A 10,415-nucleotide genomic window follows, 5' to 3' on the forward strand; every position below is an offset into this window, starting at 1 on the left:
GCTTGAGACCACCGTATCCACAAATCCTTCTCTTTCAACCCATCTCTGATCATACTTGAAACCTGCCTTCTTTCTCCATAGATGTCCTTCCAGCAGTGTTAGCACACGGCTATGATTGGAGCATATCTTCCATAGATACTTGGCTTTCGCATAAGGGAACAAGTCTCTCCAATACTGGTTGGCCACCGATCTGTCCAATCTGCACTGGACTAACTTCTCATTTCTATTCCTGACCAAGAGAACTGATAACCCGATATGCTGAATTTCTGTCAGCCCACACGTCTGAAGCATTAGCCTGAAGCCTTGTCCTTCCATCTCTTCTCTCTGCGCTCCACCAATTTTTTCAGACTGGTCCACCATTTCGTTGAAATCGCCAGTTAGCAACCAGGGCTCTGTTCTGTTCACGCCTATACGCATCAGTCTCTCCCACACCTCGCCCCGTTTGATTCTAACCGGGTCTCCATACACACCAGTGAGAAAAAATTCTTTGTCTTGCCATTTTACTTTGATAGCCATCAACCTTCGGTTAGCTTGTATCACCTCTATCTTGCAGCCATCTCTCCACATTACTGCTAACCCTCCACTTCTTTCCTTTGGTTCCACTGTTTGCAAACCTGAGAAGCCTAGTTTTTCCACAACTCTTTCCATGTACCATCGCTTGTTTTTGGTCTCTGTGAGGAATATTATCTCAGGAAGATACTGACCATGTATCTCCTGTAGATGTCGAACTGTAGGGGTATTCCCCAGCCCCTGACAGTTCCAACTCAATATTTTCATATTGGGTTCGAAGGGTTGAAATTAACCATCAGCCTTTCTTCCACAATTTTTCCACTTGTCAATACTATCTGATGGACAGAATGACTGGGAACTGAAGCTGCCACAAGAGCATAATGATTCTTATCTCCCAAACTTTTACTTCCTGAGCCTCTTTCCTTCGACCCTGACAAGCCTAATCTCTGGAAGACTGAAATAGGAGTATGTAGCTCCTTCTCCTCTCCAAGTTTTAACTTCTTTGAGGTCCTCTCATCACTGCGACTGAGTCTTCGTTTTTTCTTAACCACATAGTCAACCTCTTTTTTCCTTCTCTCTGAGGATCTCGAGTGAGCCCAACCTCTCAAAACCGATGGTGAGCTTCTGCTGCCATGACTGGAGTCTCCTTTGGGTTCTTCTTCTTCTTTTCCTCCTTGTCCCCCAGTGATGCTACGGCAACGAAGGGAGTAGCTCGCGGTCTCAGCCTCTTCAGTGGTGGCCTCTTTAGATCCGCTACCAAGTTTTTGGAAGACCTAAGGGGAGTCTTGACTAACTTCAGGGGAGAAAATCTCCTCTCTACCCTCTGCAACACTTAGGGTCTTTCCACCTTGAGTAATCTTCTTTGCAGAAGAAGCAGCTCTCTCTTGAGACCTCTCAGAAAAGGTCCTTTCTTTTACTCTCCACTGCTGTGATACGTTAGCTGCAATCTTCTTTCCCTTTCTGTCCTGTTGCACTAGTTCTCTTTCCTGTGAGTGAACACGGGGATTAAGATCTGATCGGGACCTAGTGTGCCCTGCCGGTCTTTCCTTGCCTCCCTTTCTTATAACTATGTCGTCCTGCTGTAACTTCCTTCCAGTGTTGCTTCTCGACAGCAAGCTTAGCTCTTTCCTATTCTTCCTGCTCGCAGGTGCTTGAGCCGGTTCCAGTAGCAAAGGACAGTGGTTCTGGTCATGAGTAAGCATCTTACATGTGAAGCATATCTTAATCAGCTTTTCATACTCAAGCTCAGTTGGGACAACTTCCCCTGACTTGAATCTACCGATCCCCTTGAACTGGAGTGGCTCTTCTGTGTTAATCCACACTAGCGCTCGAACGTATTCAACTGAGGTGGGATTTTTGGCGTGAAGCTCTACCTTCTCCACATGTCCAAGAGGACCAACTAGACTATCCACAACTTTTTTTTTTCAGGAGGTGAGTCGGGATTCCTCTGATGCGTATCCAGAATGGAATCCTACAGAGGAACTCCGGTCCTGGTTTAGAGCTCCATTGATCCATCGATACTATCCACCCATTAACAAACCAAGGTCCTCTCTTCAAAACATGCTGCATATCCGGTTCTGCTTGGAAGATAAACTGAACTCTATCCTCTCCGACTCCTCTTCCTCTCACGGCGTCTTCCAGGCCCCAAATCGGGGGTAATGCTTTAACCAGACCACCGACCTTGTGAACGGTTTGTTTAAGACACCGGACGATGATGCTCATAGCGTTCTCTTCGATGAGGTTGTCGTTCTCCAAGTCTGGGATATCCACGAACTCACCGTCATCTAGGAGCTCCGTCTCTCTCAGTTCTTCAAGCAGCGAACTTTCCTTCTTCTTTCGCTGTCGACTCATCGTCAGATTCTTTAGGGCTTTTATGACTGAGGTTGTTGCGTTTCTTCTTTGTTAACAGAGTATCGAAGCCACAGAGGCCTAATGAAAGTCTTCGGAGTGTACTCAGAAGCCTAATGAACAGCTTCAGAGATGAATCGGAAGCCGAGTGAAGCTAGGGATTTGAGATCTGGAAATTTTCCAATCGCCGCCAGATAGAGAGAGAAAGCTTAGAAACCCTAGCCATTATGTCATTTTGTTTAGTTTCCAAATCGTATTATATATGATGCATATCAGCATATATTATATATACAGAGAGTAGGTAAAGGAAATAACACAACATTAAAATGATAAAAAGAAAATTGAAAAATGTTGAGTTGATTACATTATACTTCTCATGTTTCATTACACAAAAATACACTTATTGCCTGAGGTGTATTTTTCATGTTCCCGAGTCTTATTTGAATCGGTTTTGCCCCTGGGCATGTTTGTCTTACGTAATCTCTCGTAAGTGTAACTAAAAATAGTGATCATTTAGTTAAAGTAGTTTAGTTGTTTGTGTTAGTTTTGTACTTTAATATTGTTTATTCACCCTCATTATTTTTATTTGTTTGTATTTCAAATTTTAGAAAATATCAACAAATATGGTTTCTCTAAAAAAATTGCAATTTTTTGTTTCTCTAAAACAATTGTATCCACATCCATAAGTACCACAACCTCCACTTCGGTGGTTTGCTCCTCCTTCAATTCTCCACCATGTTGCCTCCACCTTTGTATCCCTCACGACTTCCACTTCCACCGTATTCACCACCTGCTCCTCCTTCTTGAGTAACCATCTCCACCACCACTAAATCCATCCACCACCTCCTCCTCGTCCCTGAATAACCATCTCCACCCCCACTGAATCCACCTTCGTATCCATAACCACCACAACTTCCAATCTGGTATCCACCGCCATCATAGCCGCCTCCTCCGTATCCACCACCTCCGTATCCATAACCACCGCAAGCTCCACTCTAGTATCCACCTTCGTATCCCCCATTCTCACGTCTTCCACCGCTACCGTATCCACCACCTCCTCCTCTCGAGTAACCACCTCCACCACCATTGTATCCACTTTTCCCTTTCATATCCACAACCACAACCACCACAACGTCCACTCCAGTATCCACTGCCACATCCACCACGGCCTCCGCAAGTTTCTCTCGCTTCCACTCCCGTTTTCAATTCTCGTAATGGCGGCACAAAAGAAGAAGATCAAGAAAAGGTTAGGGATCCGAAGATCCTATCAACTCAAGACTTTCATCGGCGGATCCAGAATACCATCAAAATTGATTTGCCGAGCAATCTTATCATCAATGTCTCTGTAATTAGCATCGTCCCTAATTTAAGAAACTCCTTGATCCTTTCATTATTATTTTTTGTTGGAGAAGAGAGGATCGTGTTACATAAGAGAGGAATCGAGGCGAGAGGGATTTGTGTAGTAGTGTATTGAGACATCGTAAAAAGTGATGAAGGCAGCAAAGGGCTGAAATCTTGCATCGTTACTCTCATATGCTGGCACCAGAGAAGGAAATTGCAGTCTACGAACATAGCCAAACCTTGGTAATCTGACATCAATTAGAAAAAAAATTAGGATTCTATCTTTTCATCGGGTTAAGAAAGACAACTAGAAAGATTAAAGTTAGTGATTGGGGATAATAATTGGGAAAGTTGTTTTTTTTTTCTCTTTTACTTTTTGTTTTAAACTTTAAACAATTAATCAATAAACCAAAATATTTTGGTTGAGAAAACAATGAAAGTAACAACAAGAATATACTCTTGGAAGGCATATATGACAATCAACACCATTAAAATGTGTAGCAAGTGGGTTGTGTTCTTTCTTGTAATTAAAAACACAAAAAGTGTTTGTGAAGTGCGAGGGTAAATTTTTCAAAAATGTTTGAGAATCCAAGAGCCATGTGAATCTACAGTAACATACACAAGCCTCCAACTGTTCATTTAGAAACGAGAACATGGAATCTGTTTCCCTATATATGAAAACTATTCAAATGCATGTTAACGCCAGAAGATGGTACCGTTTTCAGTAAACTGAAACACACTTCCTGATTTAGAAACCTTTTCATATATATTATCAAAACTTACACACTCTGATTCTCTCTTTCACAACAAAGCCCTTAAAATAAGGGGAGGAGAATTTTGGTTCAATGCCCTAATTAACATCTTCAAGCACCAAAAATAAGAGCTTTTGTGCAAAAACACACTTTCCCTCATGTTTCAAGCTACACTTCCTTGGTCCGAGGCTTCTTCACTGTAGTAAGGTGTTAACTTACCATCCTTATCTTCTCTCGACATGTTTCTTTCGTCGTCTACACCGCCTATTTCTTGTAACATCTTGACCACACGTCTCATGGAGGGTCGGTTTATGGGCAACAGGCTCGTGCAGAGAAGCCCAATGTTGAGGATCTTGCTTATCTCTTCTTTGAAACAAAAGTCTAGCTTCGGGTCTATCACATGCTCTACACCTTTCTGGTCCAGTGTCGAGCAAACCCATTTAACCAAATCCTTCTCTCCTAGTTCTGGAGCAATGGGTCGTTTCCAAGTCACTATCTCAAGAATCACTACCCCGAAACTGTAGATGTCGCTCTTCTCGTTCACACGGAGCGTGTATGCATATTCTGCAAAGTAGTTTAAAATAAAAATTAGAGAAACAAACCATAATAACTTTCAAACCATTAAGCAACAGGTGAGAAGGTTGTGGAGACATGATTCAGACATGTCTCAATAAGATAGTAAATGTTCATTTATGTCTCACATCTCCTACTAGTTATTTAGTAATCAATAACCACATTAAGACTAACCTGGTGTAATATAACCGCATGAGCCAGCGATCACAGACATGGACTTAGGAGCTTTTCCGGTCAAGTCAACGACTTTAGCCACTCCAAAATCAGCAACTCTTGCTCCGAAATCTCCATCGATCAAAATATTGTTGGACTTAACATCTCTATGCACAATCGCAGGAACACAATCATGGTGAAGATAAGAAAGCCCCTCGGCCGCATCTAATATAATCTTAAACCTAGTTGCCCATCCCAATGTTCCTCCTTTGCTGCTATGAAGCAAATCTCCCAAGCTACCATTAGGCATGTACTCATAAACCAATAGCTTGCAATCTCTTGTTCTTATGCCTAATCTTGCCTAATGTCTCTACCTCAGCCTCAAAGGCCTCGTCTTTGACTCCGGATCTCTCGCGATCACTCTCTCCTGTCTCTTTAACAGAGCCTGTCCATAAACGTTTAACAGCGACCGTTTCTCCATTGGTGAGTACAACCTTGTAAACTTTACCCGAAGCTCCAGCACCAATCACGTTGTCTTCATCTAAGCTTTCAAGAATCTCGTTCTCACTGAATCCTAGCTTGTGGAACGACATGACAGTCCACTTAGATCTCTCCATAGCTTTTGCTTTCTTGAAAGTCCTGTACTTGAAGTAGAACCAAGCCAAACCCGCAACAAACACCACAGCAGCAAGTACGAAGATCGATCTGAGAAGCCATACGTAGCCTTTGCTCTTACCTTCATCCTCGGAGCCACACAATCCTTTTATATCCCCACACAACCCAGGGTTCCCTAAGAAGCTGTTCTTGTACACCTCCTTCGCTAAAGAAGGTGGTATGTGACCGGTTAACTGGTTATTCGAAAGATTCAGCTGGTTTAGCTTCAAACTCTGTAACGAAACTGGGATCTCGCCGGAGAAAAGGTTACCAGAGAGATCAAGATAGTTCAAGACCGACAAACTTCCAATCTCGTCGGGGATTGACCCGGAAAACTGGTTACCGGCTAAGTTCAACTCGTTTAGCTTCTTCCACGACTTGATTTTAGGAGACAACTCCCCGGAGAACCGGTTTCCGTGAAGATCAAGAATACCTAACTCACCAAGATTCATCAAGCTATCAGGCAACAAGCCACTTAGCTTGTTTCCGCCTACCGACAACTGATTAAGGTTGTTCAAAGAACCAATCTCCTCCGGCAAACCTCCGGTGAATTCATTGTTGGTCAGAATCAACAGCGAGAGGTTCGTTGCGGCTCCTATGGTCTTCGCAATCTCTCCGGAGAACGAGTTGTTGACGAGCTCGAGCAAGTAAATGTGAGGCAACCCCCATAAACCGGTAGGAAGTTGACCGGAAAACCTGTTGTACGCTAACCGGACACGTGTCAAGCTCCTGCAGTCTCCGAGACTCTCCGGTATATCCCCGGAGAAAGATTTGTGTATAATCAGCAACTCCTCGAGCTCCCCGTTTTTACAAAGATCCCAAGGCAACTCGCCGGAGAATTTGTTATCGGAAAAGTCTAGCCATTTCAGCGGCGAGTTACGACCGAGGTCTCTTGGTAACTCTCCGGTGAGTCGGTTACCGAAGATCCCGAGCTCGTACAAGTTGGGAGACAAAGCTATACCAAGAGGAAGCTCGCCTTGGAGATTGTTCTCGTAAAGATTCAAACTCTCCAACGGCACACGACAGAGCTCGTCCGGTATAGAGCCGGTAGCTGATTCATCGACGCGTCGAGAAGTCTCAGTGACTTCAAGTTCCCGAGCTCTGGCGGGATTGTACCGGTCAGCGAGTTGTTGTATAACTCAATCTGAACGATGCTCGTTAACCCGCCTAGGGAGCGAGGGATGGGGCCCACCAGGTCGTTGAGCGCGAGGTCTAGATCAACGAGTCGGGTGAGCCGACTCAGCGAGTCGGGGATATGTCCGATTAAGTTGCACTGGGTGAGCCACATGACTTGGAGGTTCGTGAGGTTTCCGAGCTCCGGAGGGATCCGACCCGGAGCAAACGGGTTGTAGGATAAGTTGAGCATCTTGAGGGAGGTGATGTTGCCTAGGAACGGGGGAATGGGTCCGTCTAAGAGGTTGAAGACGAGAGAAAGAACCTCGAGCTTTTCAAACCGGGAGAAACTCGACGGAATGTCACCGGAGAAGTTGTTTCCGGTTAGATCAAGTGACGTCAAGAAGGGGAGATCAGGGAGTGTGTGGGGAAGCTCGCCGGTGAGGAGGTTCTGGGAGAGATCGAGGGTACGGAGAGTCTTGCAAGCTCCGATGTCGAGAGGAAGCGTTGAGTTGATGGAGTTGTTGTAGAATGAGAGAGATGACAAGTTTGGGAGACGACAGATGATGGAAGGGAAAGGTCCGGCGAGGTTGGCATCGGAGAGATCGACGGAAGTGACGGAGGAGAAAGCTCCGCCACAGGAGACGCCGGACCAGTGACAAGGTGAGTCGTCTCGGGGGTTCCAGTTGGAGAGAGAAGAGTTTGGGTCGTCAAGAGAGAGCTTGACTTGCTGAAGAATTGAGCCTTCTTGGTTTAGAGAGAAGACCGCGGGAAAAAGCAGGAAGAGAAAGAGAAGATGCATGTTTAAACAGCCCGTCTGAGCCACGGCGATGAGAGAGAGAGAGTGAGATAAAGGAAGAAAGAAATTGGGAAGAGAGTCTAAAAAACGTTGACCGGTAAACGGGTTAATTTATCGTTGACTCTGACTGTGAATGTGCCAGTATCATTGTTTCTGGCATCATTTCGAGTTTTTAATTTTAAGTTGATTGCAATTATTAGTAATATCTATGTCTAGTTCTCGACATATATGATAATTATTGTGTTGTTTATTTGTTTTAAGATTTATTACTCATACTTAAAAGGATGTTAGAAAATAATTATTGGATATTCTGGTCACACCGTGGACAAATGCTACAAAGTTCATGGCTATCCTCCTGGATTCAAATCCAAGCGAACAGAGAAACAAATATCTGAAGCAAAACCCTTGGTAGCTAACATGTCCTTGAATGAAAATCATACTAATGATTTGAATTCTACAGGTTTCATGAATAGTCTAACCAAGGACCAGATTCAAGGAGTAATCGAGTACTTCAATGCTCAGATGCAACTCTCTAATCCAGTACCTGATATTCCTTCAACTTCGGGTGGAACCATTACCGCATTGCCCGGTATGACCTTCTCTTCTAAGACCTTATATTTTGCTGGAATATTGAGAAAAACATGTCAAGTTTTGACTTCAGAATCATGGATTATAGATAGCGGAGCAACTCATCATGTGTGTCATGATAAGAGTTTATTCTCAACTCTATCTAACACTGTGAATAAGTCAGTAAGCTTACCGACTGGTCTAGGAATACAGATCATTGGCATTGGACAGGTGCTATTAAATGAGTCCATGACTCTAAACAATGTTCTGTATATCCCTGACTTCCAGATGAATCTTCTCAGTGTCAGCCAGTTGACTAAAGATCTTGGCTACAGAGTTGCGTTTGATGGTGATTCTTGTGTGATTCAGGATCTTACCAAGGGGTTGACGATTGGTCAGGGTGAAGAAATCTCGAACCTGTACGTCCTCGACAGAGCTTCACTTGGAACTTCTACTCCTATTCAGTCTCACTTCTATACAAACATTGTTGTAGACGCAACTCTTTGGCATCACAGATTAGGCCATCCTTCAATACAAAAGCTTGATTGTATAGCGAATGCATTAGGATTATCTCAAAGAAATAAAATGCCTTCTCATTGTGCAATCTGTCCTCTTGCCAAACAGAAATACTTGCCCTTTATATCACATAACAACATGTGTACTGACGCTTCTGAACTCCTCCATATAGACACATGGGGACCGTTCTCAGTACCATCAGTTGAAGGATACAAGTATTTTCTGACGGTTGTTGATGATCATACAAGAGTAACATGGGTTTATCTCTTGCATACCAAAGATAAAGTCCTTAGAGTATTTCCTGACTTCATTACGATGGTAGAAACTCAGTACAAAACTAAGGTCAGAGGAGTACGTTCAGATAACGCGAAGGAACTGATGTTTACTGAGCTTTATAAGGCAAAAGGAATCAGATCTTTTCATTCCTGTCCAGAGACTCCTCAACAGAACTCAGTGGTGGAAAGAAAACATCAACATATCTTGAATGTTGCTAGAGCTTTGATGTTTCAAGCGAAGCTTTCTCTGCAGTTTTGGTCAGACTGTGTGCTTACTGCAGTCTTCCTGATAAATCGACTGCCTTCTCCACTACTTCAAGACAAATCTCCGTATCAGTTGCTTCACAAGAAGAAACCTGATTATTCAGAGATAAGAGTCTTCGGTTGCTTATGTTATGTGTCAACTTCATCGAAGAACATACATAAGTTTCAACCTCGATCAAGACCATGTCTCTTCTTGGGTTATCCAGCTGGGTTTAAAGGGTATAAGGTCATGGATCTTGATACTAATGTCATCTCTGTATCAAGAAACATCGTCTTTCATGAAGACATCTTTCCATTCATATGTCCTGAAGCGGATCTTCATCATGACCTCTATCTAATTACTGAACCTGTAGTTGTGGATAAGACTCACACAGTTTCTGAGAGTGTTCCCGTTTCTGTTAACACAGAACATACGGTTGAGAACGAGGAAACTGTGGTTGCTAGTCAAATCCCTACAGTTTCAAAGAAGAAAAATAAACATTCTTCTAAACAACCAGCTTACCTAGAAGACTACTACTGCAACATGACTGCAACTGACATTCTCTATCCTCTAGCGGCTCATTTATCTTACGAGAAGTTGACAGAGGGTTATAAAGCTTATGTCTGTGCAGTTACTAGACACGTTGAACCAACTTCATTCAATCAGGCAAAGAAATTTGATGAGTGGATCAAAGCCATGAATGAAGAGTTAATAGCCTTAGAGAGTACATATACATGGGAAGTTTGCTCTCTACCGGATGGAAAAGGGCTATAGGATGCAAATGGGTTTACAAGGTCAAGTTAAACGCTGATGGGACTTTGGAACGCTACAAGGCTCGGCTAGTCGCAAAGGGTTATACACAGCAGGAGTGGATAGACTTCGTTGACACGTATTCTCCTGTTGCTAAAATGACCACAGTCAAGACCTTGTTAGCTGTCTCTACTGCAAAGAGATGGAGTCTCACTCAGCTTGATATCTCCAACGCTTTCCTAAATGGATATTTAACGGAGGAAATCTATATGTCACTACCTCCTGGTTATACTCCAAAGGAAGGTACTACTCTGCCACCA

The 10,415-nt window shown here is 43.4% G+C and overlaps 1 protein-coding gene and 1 pseudogene across 1 annotated transcript; both read right to left on the reverse strand.

Moving 5' to 3' along the window:
- Window positions 1–2,926: 2,926 nt before the first annotated feature.
- Window positions 2,927–7,754, reverse strand: LOC108857478 (receptor-like protein kinase HSL1; annotated as a pseudogene).
- LOC108858362 (glycine-rich RNA-binding protein GRP1A-like) lies at window positions 3,081–3,467 on the reverse strand. The gene is made up of 2 exons (XM_018632303.1): window positions 3,365–3,467; window positions 3,081–3,322 (listed from the first exon to the last, which is right to left on the reverse strand). Exons 1-2 carry the CDS (start codon window positions 3,465–3,467, stop codon window positions 3,081–3,083), a joined length of 345 nt encoding a protein of 114 aa, XP_018487805.1.
- Window positions 7,755–10,415: the final 2,661 nt, after the last annotated feature.

Source organism: Raphanus sativus, unplaced genomic scaffold (assembly GCF_000801105.2).
Source record: "Raphanus sativus cultivar WK10039 unplaced genomic scaffold, ASM80110v3 Scaffold0325, whole genome shotgun sequence".
Taxonomy (NCBI): domain Eukaryota; kingdom Viridiplantae; phylum Streptophyta; class Magnoliopsida; order Brassicales; family Brassicaceae; genus Raphanus; species Raphanus sativus.

Excerpts from the sequence above, each read along its gene's own strand:
- LOC108858362 (XM_018632303.1), bottom strand. The coding sequence starts at position 3,467 with ATGAAAGGGAAAAGTGGATACAATGGTGGTGGAGGTGGTTACTCGAGA. Across the intron at positions 3,323-3,364 it reads TGAGAATGGGGGATACGAAG|GTGGTGGATACGGAGGAGGC; the intron begins GTGGATACTAGA and ends ATGGATACGGAG.